The sequence below is a fragment of the Lolium rigidum genome, chromosome 3, assembly GCF_022539505.1.
Source record: "Lolium rigidum isolate FL_2022 chromosome 3, APGP_CSIRO_Lrig_0.1, whole genome shotgun sequence".
NCBI classification, from domain to species: domain Eukaryota; kingdom Viridiplantae; phylum Streptophyta; class Magnoliopsida; order Poales; family Poaceae; genus Lolium; species Lolium rigidum.
Genome location: NC_061510.1, coordinates 383,366,320 through 383,385,054, shown reverse-complemented (window position 1 = coordinate 383,385,054; position 18,735 = coordinate 383,366,320). Strand labels below are relative to the sequence as shown.

Here is an 18,735-nt window from a genome sequence, read left to right as displayed (position 1 = left end):
TTTATTTTTAGATAGCCAAGTGGCTTTTGTTACTAAATATCTTGTGAATGATTTTTTATGTTTGTGGATGAGTCACTATATCATATGTGATAGCATTATATTGTAATTGGGATCAGAATGTCAAAGACAAGGATTATACCCCAATTTTGAATGGTGATTGTTGATTTCACCAAGGCATGATCATATGAGTTTCAAAGTACTCATATTTTATTTTATTCAAATAGTTTGAACTATAATTCGTAATGTAAACGAATTTAGTTTTGTGATATTGAACATATTTAATAAGTTATGATTCAAATCAGAATGTGTGGCTTTTATGCACTCAGGTCCTTGTGTTTCACCATATTTGGTAATAAGTTTTAAAATGAATTCAATTGTACCTCAAGGTAGTTGCTCAACTTTTTATTGTTAATTAATTAGAGTTTGCTTATTATCTATTTGATGGTTATAGGCCTCTCCCATCTCTGGGTTTTAATGATAAGCTTGTGTTGGTGTTAAATTCCAAAGTTTAGCTCAAGAAATACCATGAGGTTCATGGTAGGAGTATTTATTTGTTAAAGACATGGAAAAGATAAGTCAACAATCGATTCTCCATTTTATTGTTAATTGATTTCCAGTTGAATAGATGTTCATATGTTATGGTAAGGAATACCATGTTATGATCTTTTATCAGATCAAGCAATTGATCCTTGATTCATATGTTCTTATGTTGATGTTAATTCCATTTGATCTAACCCCTTAGATCAAATCATCTTTTCCCAAAACAAGGTTTTAACAAAGTCACATTGAGGTTTATAGCACTTGGCTTGATGATCTACTTCAATTCCATCAAGGTCAAGTGAAACTTCAGTTACTGTGACTGCTTTACTTTAAAACGCGAAAATTCCCTAGATTTTCTATGCATGAATGCAATGCACACATATGTTTCCTCTATTTTTGTAACCCCAAATCCTGGGGTATTACACCTAGTGACAAGCATTAAGGATAACAAGTTGCAACAATAATGACTGCACAAACTTTATAGATAGACTAATCATAATGTAACAATCCATCGGATCCCAACAAACACAACACCGATTACATCAAATGAATCTCAATCATGTAAGGCATCTCATGAGATCATTGTATTGAAGTACATGGGGGAGAGAGTACCAACTAGCTACAGCTAGAACCCGTAGTCCATGGGGGAACTACTCACGGAGCATGATGGAGGCGGTGGCGTCGATGGAGATGGCTTCCGGGGCACTTCCCCGTCCGGCGGCGTGCCGGAACAGAGATTCTGTCCCCCGAATTGGAGTTTCGCGATGGCGGCGGCGCCCCTGGAGTCTTTCTGGAGTTTCGTCAATTGGTATCGAGGTTTTAGGTCGCGAGGGGTCTTATAGGCGAAGAGGCGGCGCAAGGAGGCGCCTGGGGGGCCCACCCCATAGGGCGGCGCGCCCCCCCTCCAGGCCGCGCCGATCTATGGTTTGGGCGCCCTAGGCCTCCCCTCCGACTCTCCTTCGGTGTCCTGGTCCGTCTCGGTGAATTATGATGTTTGGTCTTCGTTTCGTCGAATTCCGAGAATATTGCCCGAACAGCCTTTTCGGAACCAAAAACAGCGAGAAAACGAGGAACCGGCACTTCGGCATCTTGTTAATAGGTTAGTTTCGGAAAATGCATAAAAACATTATAAAGTGCGAGCAAAACATGTAGGTATTATCATAAAACAAGCATGGAACATCAGAAATTATAGGTACGTTGGAGACGTATCACTGTTACAGCGAAGATAGAAGATACGCTTCCACAGGCCCCAATGAGGATGGGTCCCGAGGAAGCATTCACACAAGGTGATAAAGATGGATATGTGGAGGATGGAGTTAGGGGTCAGCTGATGTAGCTGAATCCCACAGATGAAAAGCAGTCAATGGAGAAACTCATGGATGGGGGTGGAAAGGCCGCGAATGAGGTGGTCGATGAATGTTACCAGGTATCTGATGCGCGGCGTAGGGAAGCTCTCATCCCCAGGAAAGATCAGCGCCTCTTTCTTCTTCATCAGCCCGAGCTTCTTGAGTGCGCTCACGTCTTGGTTTGAGATCTTGGATCTCTCCCATCCGGAGATCTCAACCTCCTCTGTTGACATGTTGGTTCCTGGAGCGGTGTGCCTGAGGAGCTTGGTGCGCGGTGCCATTCACACAAGGGTTGGAGGAGAATGGAGATGAGAGGAAGCGCAAGGAGCTTGGGGGACAGCAATGGAGATTTTCCAGAGAGACGGGAAAGTTGAGCGGCGCAGCGAAGGGAAGGATTGAGGAAGAAGGAGAATATTTATACCAAGGAATCGATCCGTCGCGCCGTTGGATAAAAAGGAAGTGAATCTGGTGCCCTACACGTGTTATCGGGGGTATAATCGTATATTTACTATGAAGTTACTGGATAGGCGTTATAGCGCGCGTGCCAGGAAATACGGAGGACGTGTGTCCCCCACTTGCGCAAACGTGTCAATGACGCAGAGTTTTGGACCCACATGTCAGCGAAGTGACAGGACTCGCGCCTTTCCAATGTGAAGGTCGTGGCCATCGTCAGCATTGACGTCGCCGCAAAGAAATGGCGACTGGTTTTTGTCAAGATATCGACAGGAAAAATGTCGACAATACAAGTAAAAGAAATTCGTGAGCCTTTGATCAAATATAATATTTGTTCAAATGCTCAGGGGCTACTTTCTATTTAGAAGTTTGATATGGAGTTGATTCAAAAAATACAAAAGGATGAGCCTACAACCAAGTATAAATACTCGACTGTAGTCTCGGGGGCTACTCCCATTGGGAGCACTGGTCGCGCACCCGATAAAAGTGGAAAAGATGGAAAGTTAACAATATAGCGATAAGATGGAAAAAAGGTGAGCCTACTACCAAGTACAAGCACTTGGCTGTAGCCTCGGGGGCTACTCCCATCGGGAACGCTGGTCGCGTACCCGATGAAACTTAAGGAGTCAAATTAAGTATATTTCGAGTTACAATATAACTCTTCATATACTCTCATCGGGAGGTCAAGATAGTAAGTCATCATATGACTCAAATAAATATGCCATTCCAACAGCCGAAAAAGACACTCGACAATATATTCTCAGAGCGCGTCCGTCGCGAATAAATCTCTGAATGTCGTAATACTTTACGAAGGTAAGACCCCGGGATCCGTCCTGCGTGGCGTGGTATCGCACATGAATGCGTTCTGCTACTTTTTTCCGTATCAACATATGCGAAGAAAAATCCTAACGGACGTGTTAGGTACCCGATAAAATATGACTGGAGTTCGGCATCTGGTAAGACCTTAAGCGGCATATGTCGAATTACGCCAGTATACCGGGGTCGAGTCCAGGGACTTGACCTTGAAGTAGGTTTTTGCGGGATTGCCACGAGAGCAGTTAACTGGTACCTGATCCGTCAGATGAACCAGCCCCATTTATCGCTATCCCTGTGCAATATATGGTTATTTTATGAAAAATGTTTAGTGTCTTGAAGAAATTATGTGTTAATTGTAATGATGGAGATTTTACTCGATTCTCCGATTCAAGCAAAATCTCGGGGGCTACTGACATAGGTATCCCCAATGGGTCTGCCGAAGAAGGTACCCGGGGTTTACTGAAGGCGCATGACTCGAAGAATACGAAGCCCAGAAGCCCAATCAAGTGTCGATAAGGAAAGATAGAGTTGTATTAGGAATAAAGACTTGTAACCAGTACGGGACGAACTCAAAGAGTCTCTCGCTGTTTGTAACTTGTACATCACGAAATCCTCAGCTCCGCCTCCTATATAAGGGGGAGTCGAGGGAGAAAGAAGGGATCGATTTCATTGTCAACACAAACCCTAGTTTTCTAGCAGTCGAGCACCTTTTCGGTTGAAACCCTCGAGATCTACTTGCCCTCTACTCTCCACAAAAACCCTAGTCTACAACTTGTAGACATTGACAAGTTAATACCTTGTCAGTCGGTGCGACTGGCGGTCTAATTAGCATTTAACATGTTGATGTATAGACAATGAATGCTAGTAGTTATTTTTGATGACTTATCCATATTGAGACTTTGTGCGATCTATGATTTATAATAAGCTATAATACTTTTTTAGTAATGCAATAAAAAACCGTATGTATCAATTGATGCAAAGGCTAGGCTGCCCATTTTCGGAAGAAAAGTAACCCTGCAAATTTGTTTTGCTGGTAGTTCTTGTAATGAGGATCCTGTTACTCAACAAGATGAACTTTTGATGCCTCTTTTCTAGCAAGTACCCTTACCATCTACCGCAACACCATCTTACAAGCGAAAAATATATATGAATGAATTTGTAGTGCACAGTAATTCACATGGTAATCCAGAGATTTAAGATACAAAACTCTCGAAAGGGTCCTTTGTAGTTTTTAAGGGATTTACCAACCACAGATCGATTTTGGTAGTCAAATGTGGTAGAATGGTGGAGAAAGTAGGTACAAAGTGTTTAAAGTGTGTCTCAGCCAGATATTTCAAGCTGTTAAATTCACTTCTCATCATATCATATTGGTACTATATAGCTATCACTTATATTACGCTTTATGCATTTGCATCTTTTGACCCGTAGACATTCGGACCCAGTGGTCTTTCTCTTGCTATAGGTAACACGGTACTTTTTCTCTAAAAATAAGGGGTAATAAGATTAGACTTTCGTGTAGAAACAGTAGGACGAGTTCATGACATGTATGGAACAAATATTAATCTTCTTATATGTTTCTTAATAGTAGTTTCTACATTTGATGGATCTCTCTCTTCTCGATTTGTTTCTTCCACCTCAGTGTAAATCCCAACTTGGAAGCCGCACTTTTCATAGTGAGCCCTTTGCATCACGAGACACGATTGAAGGATGGATGCATGTACATATTTGGAGCGAGAGGTGTCAGGATAACTAAAGTTGCATTTGCAAATTTTTTTCGCTACTCGGGCTAGAAATGATTGCGGCCACCGCTTCATGTGTGGCCCTATCAATTTCCTGTTGAAGACTCGGCCATTCATTTCCTTTCAATTGTTCTATGAGAAGGTATGATCGAGGCCCCTTAGACAAGCTAGACGAATGCTGAGAGCGAAATAAGATGCGAGTGTTGAAAAGAGGCGATTGGCCCAACAACACTCCACGAGTAGCAAGCATTTGAACCAAAATAGGAGCAGTTGATTCATCTCTATCATAGTAGGGCACCAAAGACCAAACACATGTGCAGATCCAACTCCCTTTTTCACACTTTCAAATCATGACCATGGATATTTGTAAAATGGTGAAATGGTGGTTCGATAAACTTATGCTCTCCATCGCTGACGGCCATTACAATTTACAAGTTGTATACCCTTTTTTTTTCTTTTGGCAAACAAACAACAAATTGTAATGTGTTTTGAGTATACTATATGCACATCGGAATATAGCATGTGCTCATCACAAACAACATAACTCTCTCCGATTCAAATTAGTATTTAATTGAAAAATTATGTAATTCATCTGTTCCATAAAAATCATCTGAGATTTGTTCAAATTCGGATATATCTAGATACTAGAAGCATATATACATATATACATCTAAATTTTAATAAATCTAAGACATATCTTGTTTGATGGAGGGAGTAAAATATTTATTAAAATTTATCTAATCTAAGTTAATTAAATCTGCGACAAATAATCTAAATTGGAGGGATTGACATGATGCCCCCAAACCCCTAGCCCGCAGGTGGGCCACGCGTCGTGCATGCACCACACTGTCTCCCTTCTCAGGTCGTCACCACGAGTCCCACACGGTGCCTCCCTAGTAGCGTCACACTCTCTTTAACGCTCACTCGGTGACACGTGGGCCAGATCACTTGAGAGGCCCACACGCCAGAGAGTAACACACCTACTCAGAGCCTGGAACACGGTACCTTTTGGGTTCCCCCACACCACAGCCTTCTCCGCATCCACCCGTCTCCCAATCTCGCCGGCCGCCGCAGCCAAGGCAAGATGCCTCCTCCCCACACCGGATCTTCCCCTACCCTCCCTCCACTCCCACCTCCTTCACTCCTCACTTCGCTTGCTGCGCCATTTCAAACCCATGCCCAAAACCCTATCCAAGCATGTCCGACTCGGAGCCAATCCCATTGCCGCCAGCGAGCTCCTCTAATCTTCCCCCACCGGAGCCCAACGAGCTGCTCTTCCGCGGGTACCTCTTGCTCTGCCAGGTTGGTGATGCCAGCGAGGAGGACGATCCTCCGCCCGCGCCGGCGAGGATGCCCGACAATAGCAGGTGCAGGTCTATGATGGAGGTGGTGAAGAAGGACGGGTCCGACGTGGTGGGCAAGTGGAAGGTGTCCAAGATCGTGGTGGATCACAACCACGAGCTCAAATATCTAAAATACGTTACGCTCAAAGGGGCCTTTAGACTAGATTTTAAGGGATTTACCAACCACCTGGTTTTGGTTGTCTGGTAGTACAAAGTAATTAAAGTTTGTCTCAGCCGATATTTTAATTTATTAAATTCACTTCTCATCATATCATGGCTCATGCACTATAAAATCACATTGGCTCTATGTAGATATTACTTATATTGTGATTTCTGCATCTGTTCACCCGTAGACATTTCACTTCACTGATCTTTCTCCTGCTATGAGTAACAAGTTACTGTTTTCTAGAAATAAGGGGCAACAAGATTAGACGTCCGTGTTGAAACATCACTACGAGTTTATGAGATGTACATATGAAACAAGTAATCTTGTTTTACGTTTCTTGATAGTTTCTACATGATCGATCTCTCTCTTCACACTTTGCTTCTTCCACCTCCGTGGAAATCCCAACTTTCAAGCCACGTCTTTTCATAGTGAATCCTTTGCATCACGAGACATGATTGAAGGATGGATGCATGCACATGTTTGAAGTGAGAGGTGTCAGGATAACTGAAGTCGCACTTGCATTGTTTCTGGCTACGAATGCTGGAAATGATTGTTGTCGCTGCTCCATAAGTGGCCCTATAAATTTCTTGTTGAATACCCGGCCATTCACAAACTGCACGAGTAGGGATGGTCGAACAAAATATGGGCAGTTGATTCATCTCTTCTCATAGTAGGGCAGCAAAGACCAAACACATGTGCAAATCCAAACTCCCTTTTGCAGAGTTTCAAATCATGAACATGGATATCTGTAAAATGGTGAAATAGTTGCCCCGATGAACTTGTGCTTTCTCTCACCACCACCGTTACAATTTACAAGTTGTACACCCGTTTTTGGCAAACGAACAAACTGTAATGTGTTTTGAGTGTATTATTGGCATCGTGGTATAGCATGTGCTCATCGTAAAAAAAGAACAGAACCTCCTCCGATCAAAATTTTAGGCAAACTGTTCATTAAAAGATATCTAGGTTAATTAAATCTAGGAAAAACAAGGAAAATGCTATATATCCCTCGGAGGCTACAAACCTCCCAGCCTCCAGATTCTCCACCGTTGGATCTAATCAATCTGAGTCGTTCGATCGGGTTCTCTATTCAGTTTTGTTTTAAACTCCGCTTTTGCTTCATTGAAGCAAAAAACGGTTCAACTAAAAATAAAAACACAAAGACCTTTCGGTTGTGGACCTCGCCGGATACCTCGTCGGAGCACCATACTTCGCCGGAGAACTCGCCGGAGCACCGTACTTTGCCGGAGACCTCGTAGCAAAACATTTGTACTAAAGTAGCAACATGACAGAACAATTGTAGCAAACGTAATATACTATAATAGCATTCCAGCATTTGTACTAAAAACACGACCTCGTCGGAGAACATCGCCGGAGACCTTGTAGCAAAACTTTCTACTAAAGTTAAAAAATAGGGAACAATTGAAGCAACAATATTGTACCATCGTAGAATCGATGCCCACTCCTTGAAGCACCGCCTCCACCAGATGGTAGCGCCGTTGCCCCGGCTTGTAGCGCCAGCGTCCCTGGCTTGCAGCACCACCGTTGCCAGTCGCAGCATCCCCCACAGGCGAGTCTCCGGCATGCTCCGCCCGGCATGTCTTTTTCTTTTTTGTATTTACGCAGAACCTTTTTTTGCTTTAATGAAGCAAAAGTGGGACTTTTATTTGCTGCGAAGAAACAAAGTCGGAACGAGTCGCAGCACTCCTTCTATTTTAGTCGAACCGTTTTTGCTTCAATGAAGCAAAAAAGGGGAGATTTTTTGCTGCGATGAAGCAAAGTTTAAATTTTAGGTAAAAGTGAACACGTGTCACGCATGCAAGCAGGAGGCTGAAAAATTTGGAGGCTCCGAGAATTTCTAGCACTGCCCAAAAAATAATCTAAATTGGAGGGGGTTTGATATGATCCCAATCCTCTATAGCCCGCAGGTGGGTCGCGCCGTGCACGCACGCACCACACTGTCTCCCTTCTCAGGTCGTCGCCACGAGTTGCCTCCCTAGTAGAGTCACACTCTCTTTTCACGCTCACTCGCACTGACACGTAGGCCACATCACTTCAGAGCCCCACGCGCCAGAGACTGACGCTCGTACTCTCAGCCTGGAACACGGTACCTTTTGGGTTCCCCCACACCCTTCTCCACCCCAGCCGTCTCCCACTCTCGCTCGCCGGCGGCCGCAGCCAGGGCAAGACGCCTCCTCCCCACACCGGATCTCCACCTCCCCTCCAGCCCCCTCCTCACTCCTCTTGCCGCGCCATTTCAAACCCCGCCCAAAACCCTACCCCGACCATGTCCGCCGCCGCGCCGCCGCCGCCGCCGCCCGCGACCTCCTCCGATCCGCCCCCGCCCCCGCCCCCGCCGGACCCCGACGGGCCGCTCTCCCGCGGCTACCTCTCGCTCCGCCAGGCCGGCGCCGCCAGCGACGACGACGACGACCCCGCGCCCGCGCCGGGGCCGCCCGGCGACAGCAGGTGCAGGGCGATGATGGAGGTGGTGCGGAAGGACGGGGCCGACGCGGACGCGGGGGGCAAGTGGAAGGTCTCCAAGCTCCTGCTCGACCACAACCACGACCTCCAGGCCTCCGCTGCCGCCCCCGCCGTGCCGGCCCTCGGGATGGAGTTCGACTCCGTCCACGACGCCAAGGGCGTCTACTACGGGTACGGCGACGCCGCCGGGTTCAAGGCGCGGACCGGCTCCAACCGCCGCTCCGCCGGCACGGGCGCCATGATCATGCAGCGGTTCCTCTGCTGCAGGGGCAACTACTCATATAGGAGGGGCAAATCCGCCAAGGATCTGGATGCTGCCAAGGATCTGGATGCTGCCAAGGATCTGCAGGATGGCGGCGCTGTGGGAAATGAGGAGGGGATTTCTGGTGGCTCTAAGAAGAGGGGCCGCAAGCCCGGGAAGAAGACCACGCAGGCGATCGAGCCGGAGAAGGGTGTTGTTATGACATATTCCGTACAGAATGGGCAAGGGGTTCCTACTGGTAGGATGGATCTGCAGAGAGGTAGGGGTAAAAAGGATGCTGCGGAGAAGAATGTCGATTCTGTTGTCGAACCATTGCAAGAAAATGGTGAGGCGGCGGGTGTTGCACAAGATCGTGCCCACGACCCGGATGTCGATAATGCTGTTGAGGATGAAATGGAGAAGGTGGCGGAGGTGAAGGAGAAGAGAGGGAGGGGGAGGCCCAGAAAGGCTGTTGTTACAGAGGGCAGCGCCCTGCAGGCATGTGCGCCGAGCGATCTCGGCGTGACGGCGGCTTCGCAGTCCACTAGCGACGAAAGGAAGAACTTACTCAATAAGTATCTCTCCAAGCGACAGAGCAGACCTGCTGCAGGAAGGCCTGCCAAGGTAAATCACATACATTGCAGTATTGGGTAATGTGGCCCCTTATAGGATCTATTGAAGCATCATGCTACCTTTACAGCTTACATACTTGCTTGTTTCAGAAAGAAAATTTATATAACAGACACATCAATATTACTGCTGTCTATTACGTTCTTTGTTAACAGGACCAACAATCACTTATGATATATTTGTGCTGCACATTGTGATGACATGAAACACCCATGTTTACATATGCAGCATCCTTAAATTATCTCATTTCTAGGTGATTTGCAATATATGAAATTGGTATTGATTCCAAGTTGGGGTGTACTATTGCCTTTCTAGTACTTTCCACTCAATCTCAGTTTGGTCCCATTCTTAGCTGGAAGTCTGAAATCACACTGTTTGACCATGGATAAAATGATTCAGTTAGTTTCCTAGTAAAATTTTCAACTTACTATCGTGGCGAGCTGATAACAGATACTTATGTCGCAAGCTCACTAACTGCCATAGTCCTCATCTGATTTGTGTAACGTTGATTGTATGTAACCATCTTGTACATGGACTTAAGATGTGTGCATAAACCATGTGACTAGCATGGGATTGTCTGTTGTGGACATAACAGAAGAACCAAGTGAGCCCTAGTATGAAAGTAGAGGGTTTTATTTGGCCCATTTCGAAGCAAGGAGCCAGTCTAAGGGAAAAGTAGAAGAACCAAACATGCACGTTTAATTCCAGAACACGTGCAAACTTATCAGCGTGTGTTGCATATGTCTGGACTCCGGACATAAAAATGTGTTAGAATGTTGAACCTACAATAATCGTACATATACTTATCGCATCATTGTGCTTTGTTTTACTTGGTAATTATGTGCGCTTCTCCTTTTTAGATTGTCTCCCGCCAAGCGTTGGCGGAAAGGCGTCAGCGTGGTGATGGAGGTAGATTTCTGGCAAGCGAAGGAGTGCAGGTAACTTTGCTTGCATATCACCTAGAAGTAGTTGTGAATGCCCTGTATTATTGTGTTCTATTGCCATTAGCTGTTTCCATTAGTGCAGGTAACTTTGGGGCTAAAAACACTTTTCTGAAACTGTCAGCTCTTAGTTGGAACTTACAAGTTACAGCTCACTGCAATTTAAAATAGTGGCACATAAATTGCCACCTGTTATATGGTTGATATTGTCACATGCTTAGGGTTGGAGCCTCACATCCTTTTCTGTTTATTGGTGGATGATGCGATAATGTGGCTAGTCCCCTCTTTTTAAATAAAGGGTTGGGTTAAAATGAAAGCTTCAATCATAAGGCATTCACTAACAAACTTGGAAACTAATTGATATGGAGATTTCCCTAGCCTACCGTAGGAATCAAGTAGTAGGCTGCTTGTCCTTCTCATTAAGCCTGTCTCTTACACCCTGCCCCACATGACAGATATGTACTGTTACTTCGTTTCCATTCCACTACCAAACCTGAAGTCATACCATAAATTATTCACTATGTACTTGTATTCAACATGCCATTAATGTATAACTCCATGGGGCTGATTTCAACAGAGACCATCTTTAGCTCTTCTTGTTAACCTTTGCTAAACTATTTTATATTATCTGTGGGTTGTTTGTACTTACCTCACTTTGCAACCTTTGAATGCTTACACATTTTGCATTTTTCTTACCTGGAGTGTCTTTGTATTGAGGTCTCTCATGAATATGGAAATTATTTGAATCAACAAGCGTTGGCGCGCTTCAGTTCATCAGTTTTTATCAGAATACATGTGAAGCATTCCTGTGACATCTCATTGTTCTTATGCTTCCCTATGCTTGATCTTAACAGCCTTCAGGGCAACCTTCAGAAAGGCGTTCCAAACGTCTTGAGAAGCAGAATCCTAAAAAAGAAGAGATGGTAAGCTTCTGTTCATAATTTTTAACTGCAATTATCTGTTTTAACCTTTTCTCTGCAAGTGTTGCATAGCAGATAATTGCTTGAGTTTTCTGTATCTTAAATTTGGTTACATAACATGAAAAGGGAATATTGGGTTCTCTGCATTTTACACCCTTCCATATGAATTGCTGCGCTTGCATATTGCTATATTGGACTCCCCCCTTCACTTTAACATGTATGATTGTTTCCCCTTGCTCCAGCCTGAGAGTAAAGAAGATGAAATAATTGAAGCAGAACCGGATCCAGAAACTGAAGTAGTTGCTGGGCCTGGAGGACAGCCGAAAGTTGGAATGGTTTTCCTGAATGAAGACAAGGCCTATGAGTTTTATGTCAGCTATGGTGGAACTGCAGGATTCAATGTCCGAAAAGGATGCTCCGAGAAAGCATCAAAGAATGTTAGGATATCTCGGGCTTATGTGTGTTCTAAAGAGGGATTCCGCCCTAAAACTTTTACTGCCGAGCCAAAGAAACAGCGACCAGAAACAAGAACTGGCTGCCAAGCACACATGACTGTTAAAATCACAACTAGCGGCAAATATGTAGTGACTGAGTATGTAGCTGATCATAATCATGATCTTGAAGCACCCTTGGTGGACATTCAGATTGTGAGATCACATAATTTATTAGCAAAGTTACAGCAGCCGCCAGATCCACCAAAAGTTGTTTTGATACCAGATGATTATAAAAATTACATTAGGACAAGGCGCACGAAAGATATGCAATTGGGTGATGCTCGGGCGATTTGTGAGTATTTACAGAGGATGAAAGGCGAGAATCCTTCTTTCTTTTATTCCATTCAGGTGGATGAAGAAGACCAATTCACAAATGTATTCTGGGCAGATGTTAAATCAATGATGGATTATAACTACTTTGGAGATGTAGTTTGTGTTGACACAAGGTATAGCACAAGTGATTACGGTAGGCCTCTATTGTTGTTCATTGGAGTTAACAACCATAAGCAGCCAATCATATTTGGTGCGGCATTTATTTATGATGAATCAGTTGAATCTTTCAAGTGGTTGTTTGAAACATTCAAATCTGCTATGAGCGGAAAGCAGCCAAAAACAGTTTTGACTGACCGCTCTACATCAGTAAGGGATGCAGTTGCTTCTGCTTGGCCAGGGACTGTCCACCGTTTCTCAGTGTTGCATTTGTATCAAAATGCTACCAAGCTATTAAGGGATACATTCCAATGCTCAGAGACTTTTGCCCATGATTTTAGTAGGTCTTTGTATGACTATGAGGAGGAGGTGGACTTCTTATCAAGCTGGGAAATCCTCTTGGAGAAATACAATCTGAAGGATAATGAGTGGCTAAGTAAATTGTATGAGGATAGAGAAAGATGGGCTTTGCCTTATGGGCGTGATATATTCTGCGGGGCTATTGCAGGCACACTTCGAAGTGATAACACGGATGCCATCCTTACAGATATTCTTAAAACAGAAATTGATCTTCCGTACTTCTTTAACAGATATGATAGATTTTTGGAGGAGAAACGTCTAGCTGAACAACAAGCTGACTACCTTGCTGTTCAAATGACACAGAGGGTAGCACCTCTGCGTTTACTTTGGCAAGCTGCTAATGCATATACTCCTACACTGTTTGAGATGTTCAAGTCTGAATTTGAATTGATCTTGGATTGCATGGTCTATAACTGTGGTGAAATTGGACCCATATCTGAGTATGAGGTAACTGTCAAAAACAGGCCTCGGGCTCATTTTGTTAGATTTGACTCGTCACAATATATGGTTGTTTGTAGCTGCAAGAAGTTTGAAACTGTAGGTCTTCCATGTTGCCATGTACTGAAAGTTCTTGAGATCAGAAATATTAAAGAAATTCCACCACACTATATTTTGAAAAGATGGCGAAAGGATGCTCAGAGTGAACCTTCAAAGGAGAATTGTGGTTCTGCTGTTGTGGATGAAGATCCCAAGTTCTCCATGTCTAAAAGGTACAACTCACTGTATCGAACTTTATATAAAGTTGCAGCAAAGGCTGCAGAAAATGTTGAAGCTCATACATTTATGGAGAGCCAATATGATCAGCTCCTGGAGCAAGTCGAGCTTGTTTTGCAAGCAAAGCTGCATGATAAACCTTCCTTAAGCACTATCCTGAAAAGTCATCAGCAAAATTTGCTTCAGAACGATACCACCAACATTGAACCTCAAAGAGCAAGTACTAAGAAAAAGAAAAATGCAGAGACGCGTCGCCGGCAGCAAAGTCCTCTTGAATCAAGTAAGAAGAAAAAGGGTAGACAAGGTTTGTTCATCACCTAAGCTGCTCCATACTGTTTTGAACATGGCAGTGTTTGATCTTATTAAGCTGTTGCAGGTCCAGTGGAGCTCGACGAGGCTGAACTCCCACTTACGGTGGTTGTTCCTCCCGCAATATCGAATGCCATTCCAAATCACATTAGGACTCCGACCAACCAGTTTCTTGAACCAAGCCATATGATGCAGGTAAATCTAATGTCCCCTTCTACTTTTTCATAGACCCCTGTTTTCATTTACAGAGGAGTGAAGATGACGATTACTGTAGTTTGTACTTAAGGTACATTGAAGTAGTGATGCATTATAGCTTTGCCAAAACAGGCACCTTATGTCACACAGCAGTTCGGCCTTAACTCTCTTCAAGGATTTGCTGGCATGTCACCGTTTGGTCAGGTAATAAATGTTTTTTATTTCTTGAAGAAAATATGCAATTTGTACTTTACTCTCACTGCAAGCTGGCGTGTCTAGATGCAGGAACCATCACATGTTCACCTTCAGCAACCTCATCTACAACAACCACCCTTTCATAGTGTTCCTCAAATGCACGAGGTGATTCATTCTATATTTCTGCAATGATGCATTATTCTGTCCGGTTACACCCATGTTCTTTCCGAGGGATCTTTTTTTTTGCTCCACATATTTCTTTAGCATTAGCCATGGTAGGACTTTAAGTAAGCATTTAGTTTGTATCCACATGTTCGCCTGTAGAGCAACTTCTCTCCGTGGGAGATGCATATAGGTGCTGTAGTCAGCCACGTTGCTGCAATCAATATTACATCGCATGAACTCATTCCATAACTTTCTCTATGACTAAATTTTTCCTTAAGAAGGCAAAAAGATAATAGCTCATTTTCGATGTGTTCTGATGCAGGCTCCCCCTCCAGATATCCAGTCATTGCAGTTCCTTAGCAGCAATACTCAGCTAGGCCACCAGACAACAGATCAAGGCCAGTACACCATCCCAGTCTGGGATTTCCTGTGATGTAGCATGTGTTCATGCCAGAATGTAGAAACTGTATTATTCTAGCTGTAAATTATGTAACGAAAAATAGTGTAGAAACTGAGCTATCCTCCCTTCCCACCTTGTTTATATGAATAAAAATATGGAGCATTAGTTAAACTTGAACTGAACCTCGGTACTATTGGTAAAATGTTTGGGCATGTTGAAAGCCATGAAGAGTTCTTGCAAAAAAAAAAAAAAAAAGAAGAGTACAGTAAGTGCGCTGTGATAGGAGAATGGTACTCCCTACGTTTCAAGACATAAGCTGTTCTAGTTGTCTTAAGTTGAACATCTTGATGTTTGGCCAAGTCTACATAAAAAGTGAACTAATATCTAAAACGCCAAATGAGCTTTACTAGATTCACCATGGGATACTTTTTATGGTGTAATACATATTTTTTTTCCTATTAACAGCCAAATTCAAAAGAAAGACCTATGGCAGAAATGAGCTGGCGCATGTGATATTTTCCATGCGAAATGCAAATTAGTTTTGACATTTCGAGATCAAGAGAAATGCAGACCAAAGCTGTGCTTATGCTTCTCAAATATACTTCTAAATAAATAGAAGCAGTGCTTTTGACTTTGCTGAAAGGAATCAGTCTACTGAGTACAACATTCTAGTGATCTTTTGGTTAAAAAAACACTCATTTTCACAGGTATGTTTGATAGGTTAATAGGTAACACACATCTTATATCTTGTGCTACACCTTAACGGCCAAAATCCCTATCAAATGCTGATCTTCCACTACCACGCAATGGAGCACATATGATGAAGTGCATCTTTCAGGTGCTCAAGATAGCATCGGACTTCTGACTGAGGTACTGCTGCCAGGCCTCGCCGGAGCCTTTTTCTTCATGCTGACGGCCATCTTCAGAGCAAACATTCTTGGGTCCATCGTAGTAGAGAATGTCTGTGTTATCATTTGCGCGCTTCCAGTTGGTAGGGAGCTTCAGATAATCGGCATAGAAGGCCAGAGTAATTGCCAACCTAATGCTATCCCTGAAAATGGATGTTGGACAGGGCCAGAATGGTGTTATAATATACCCTAGGTGAATCAATATGATTCTATAATATATGCTGAAGATGAGTATTTTTGCCCACAACATAATCAAGTCACTGACCTATGACTAGCTAGGTTGACAGCCTTGGCCCAGAATGCGATAGAGTCAACCAGATTCCTCTTCAGATTGCGTGGCTCCACAATAAGCACATCAAAATCAAGTAAGCACGTGTCCTTGTCAAAAGGTTCAGTATATACCAAACCTTTTGGGGCTGTTCTTTGAACAGCACTCAGAACATCCATACTGATGTAATCACCAAGGCGCTTGCTACAATCTTCAGCAGCACTGATGGCGTAACTGCCTAAGTCAATGGGAGCAAGGTCTTCAACTTTTCCCTGGGTAGGAGAGTGATGTTTCACATAAGGTAATCCGAAGATAGTCAGAAAATTCTTACTTTAGTATAACACTCAGACATGACATGGTTATGTCTTTGTGTTTTAGATGGATCTGCATGCTCAAAACTTTTTCAGCGAGAGTGGATTTTGTACACCCACGCATGGGTGTGGGTGTTTCCGGCACCGTCCATTGTGCTTTGAGATTCGGATAAAAAGAGGAGAGAGAAAGGAATCTTTCCATCTACCATGGTGGGCACGAATCTCAAGGAATAAATGGACGGTGATGGAAACACCCACACCCATGCGTGGGTGTACAAAAGTATTACAAACTTCTTGAAGAAACTTTATTATGCACAATATAGGCATTCTATTAAATTATCAATAACTACTGCTCACTACCACAGGTGAAAAAACTGAGAGGAAACAGGCTGTATGACGATATAATTATCTTTTGGCAAAAAAAAAAAATTAGTAATGGGATCAATGATTGTTTTTTCCAGAAGTTGGGTAATAGGATCGAGTAAATAGAATAGATGTATGCACAGTACCTTTACAATTGAGTCTGTTGAGATATAAACATGTCTCTTTCGTGAGAACTGAGTTGCGATAATGATTGGTGACAGCTCACTCTGGAATGACCATAAGAAGTTTCCCGCTGGAGTGGCAACATTTAGCTTTTCCTTGGTTTTCTTTTGACTGAAGAGGTAAGCAAGTATGAGGACAGGCTAATTCCAATGACAAAATGAGCATTTTAGTCTGTGTGCTCTCACCTAGTAACAGTAATATTTGAATCAGGTAGTACTGATTTTATCTTGTAGTAGGGCAATTGCTCATTGCCTCCTTCAGGTGTCAAGAAAGTGAAGGATACATCATGTGGATCACTGTCAAACAAACAAAAATGAAACATGATGGCTATATAAGACACTAAAAAAACACGTAAAGCCACCATTCTGTCATTAACTCTATATATATCATTAGTAGTGCAATGAGCACATAAGTTAAACTCTACCGTACCAAAGGGATTTATCACTACAGGTTCTGTGGCCAATGTGGCTACACGGAAATGAGAAATAATCGTGAAGTTTATCATGCATAGCAAATAAAGTTATTGATCAGTCACAGCAAATTCTGGCAGCTAAAGTTCAGTGTTAATCTGTTACCATGGCAATTCCTCAGAGCAAAATTACTATAACACATGTGAAACGCATAGAAATAACCTTGAGCTGGACAGGGTGGAGTTTGTCAGCACAGCAAGAGTACGTAGATCCAGACAGCTTATCCAAGAGATGATGTGCACACCTACAACCTGGTGATCCTGCAAGGAAAATGGTATTAGCTTCTTTTGGCAACTCAGAGTAACTTGTAGCAAATGAAATCGTTATCAGTGCAAACCATCCCACATCTGAGGGGCATGCTATAAAGGCGCAGTAAAATAGTAGATGCAAATTTAGCTTTGGCACTACACTGCTAATGTCTACTCTCAAGTTGCTGTTCCCATCCCAAATTTGGTCTTCAGAGTTTTAAAAAATGGATGAAATGCAAGGTAAATTGCATCCACCAAATTTCCCCATCCCAGAAACGAAGTGCATTTCTCATTAGTACAACTGTTAAAGAACACCATGAAAATGGCATATCCCAGTAATATGAATCTCATATACTAGCTATGCCATGATCTGGAGTTCTGGACTGTGGAGGTGAAATGTGGAGAAATCAATTGGCAGGTAGTAATACGGTTGCGGCCAGCGCAAAGGAGGCGAGGAGAACAGACAGTCGAGACAGGGACGAGGAAACCGCGGCAGCAGGCAGGCAGCAGTACCGCGGCGTGGAGCGAGGGGTCGATGGGGATCCAGTTGCGGCCGCGGTCTTGGTGGAGGCGGAAGTGGGTGGCCGGCAGGAACTGGAGGCCCCCGAGCACGAGGATGGCGGCGACGGCCAGCATCTGCATCCCCGGCCACGCCCGCGGCGCCGGCTCGACGTCGCAGTGGATGACGCGCTGGGGCTGCTGCGCCCCCTCGCCCCTCGCGTTCGCGGCGGCCGCCGCGGGACGGCGCTGGAGGCCTTCCATGGCGGGGCGGAGGAGGGGCGACGGCAGGGCGGCGGGCGGTGGTTGTGTTCGAACTCCCTAGTCGTCGTCGCTGCGGGGTTTGTAGAAGAGTCGGGGCTCGGTGCGACGCCGGCCTGGCCGGTTTTTTTTTCTGGGTTCTTGGATCTTGTGGCGATCGGGCGGTTCGATTTATGTGTAGGTGCCAAGATTTTGGTTTTACAATTCGTCGTGTCATCCCGAGGAAAAGCCTGTACACCAACGCTGAGAATGCATACCTTGTTCGGAACAAAGATTTTTACAGAGTTTTATAAAGTACATGTTTCCACAGGATTTTTTGTTGACTAAGTCCTTCCAATTGTGGTT

The 18,735-nt window shown here is 43.9% G+C and overlaps 2 protein-coding genes across 2 annotated transcripts; one reads left to right on the top strand and one right to left on the bottom strand.

The window, feature by feature from the left end:
- Nucleotides 1-6,091: 6,091 nt before the first annotated feature.
- Nucleotides 6,092-14,913, top strand: LOC124697544 (protein FAR-RED IMPAIRED RESPONSE 1-like). The gene is made up of 9 exons (XM_047230121.1): nt 6,092-6,427; nt 8,448-9,752; nt 10,619-10,696; nt 11,554-11,622; nt 11,862-13,920; nt 13,993-14,120; nt 14,253-14,324; nt 14,400-14,480; nt 14,803-14,913. The coding sequence occupies exons 1-9, from the start codon at nt 6,092-6,094 to the stop codon at nt 14,911-14,913; spliced, it is 4,239 nt and encodes a 1,412-aa protein (XP_047086077.1).
- Nucleotides 14,914-15,441: 528 nt separating this feature from the next.
- On the bottom strand, nt 15,442-18,393 carry LOC124704429. Its single transcript, XM_047236682.1, has 6 exons — nt 18,145-18,393; nt 17,546-17,643; nt 17,099-17,209; nt 16,877-17,024; nt 16,054-16,328; nt 15,442-15,931 (listed from the first exon to the last, which is right to left on the bottom strand). Exons 1-6 carry the CDS (start codon nt 18,391-18,393, stop codon nt 15,715-15,717), a joined length of 1,098 nt encoding a protein of 365 aa, XP_047092638.1. The 3' UTR covers nt 15,442-15,714.
- Between the last annotated feature and the right edge of the window lie 342 nt (nt 18,394-18,735).

Bases quoted from the DNA above. Each gene is read 5' to 3' on its own strand.
- LOC124697544 (XM_047230121.1), top strand. From the start codon at position 6,092: ATGTCCGACTCGGAGCCAATCCCATTGCCGCCAGCGAGCTCCTCTAAT. The intron at 6,428-8,447 runs GTTTTGGTTGTC...ACTGACACGTAG, and splicing joins AGGGATTTACCAACCACCTG to GCCACATCACTTCAGAGCCC. The intron at 13,921-13,992 runs GTTTGTTCATCA...AAGCTGTTGCAG, and splicing joins GAAGAAAAAGGGTAGACAAG to GTCCAGTGGAGCTCGACGAG.
- LOC124704429 (XM_047236682.1), bottom strand. From the start codon at position 18,393: ATGGAAGGCCTCCAGCGCCGTCCCGCGGCGGCCGCCGCGAACGCGAGG. The intron at 17,644-18,144 runs GTACTGCTGCCT...TTTTCCTTGCAG, and splicing joins ACCCCTCGCTCCACGCCGCG to GATCACCAGGTTGTAGGTGT. The intron at 15,932-16,053 runs GTCAGTGACTTG...ATCCATTTTCAG, and splicing joins GTCAACCTAGCTAGTCATAG to GGATAGCATTAGGTTGGCAA.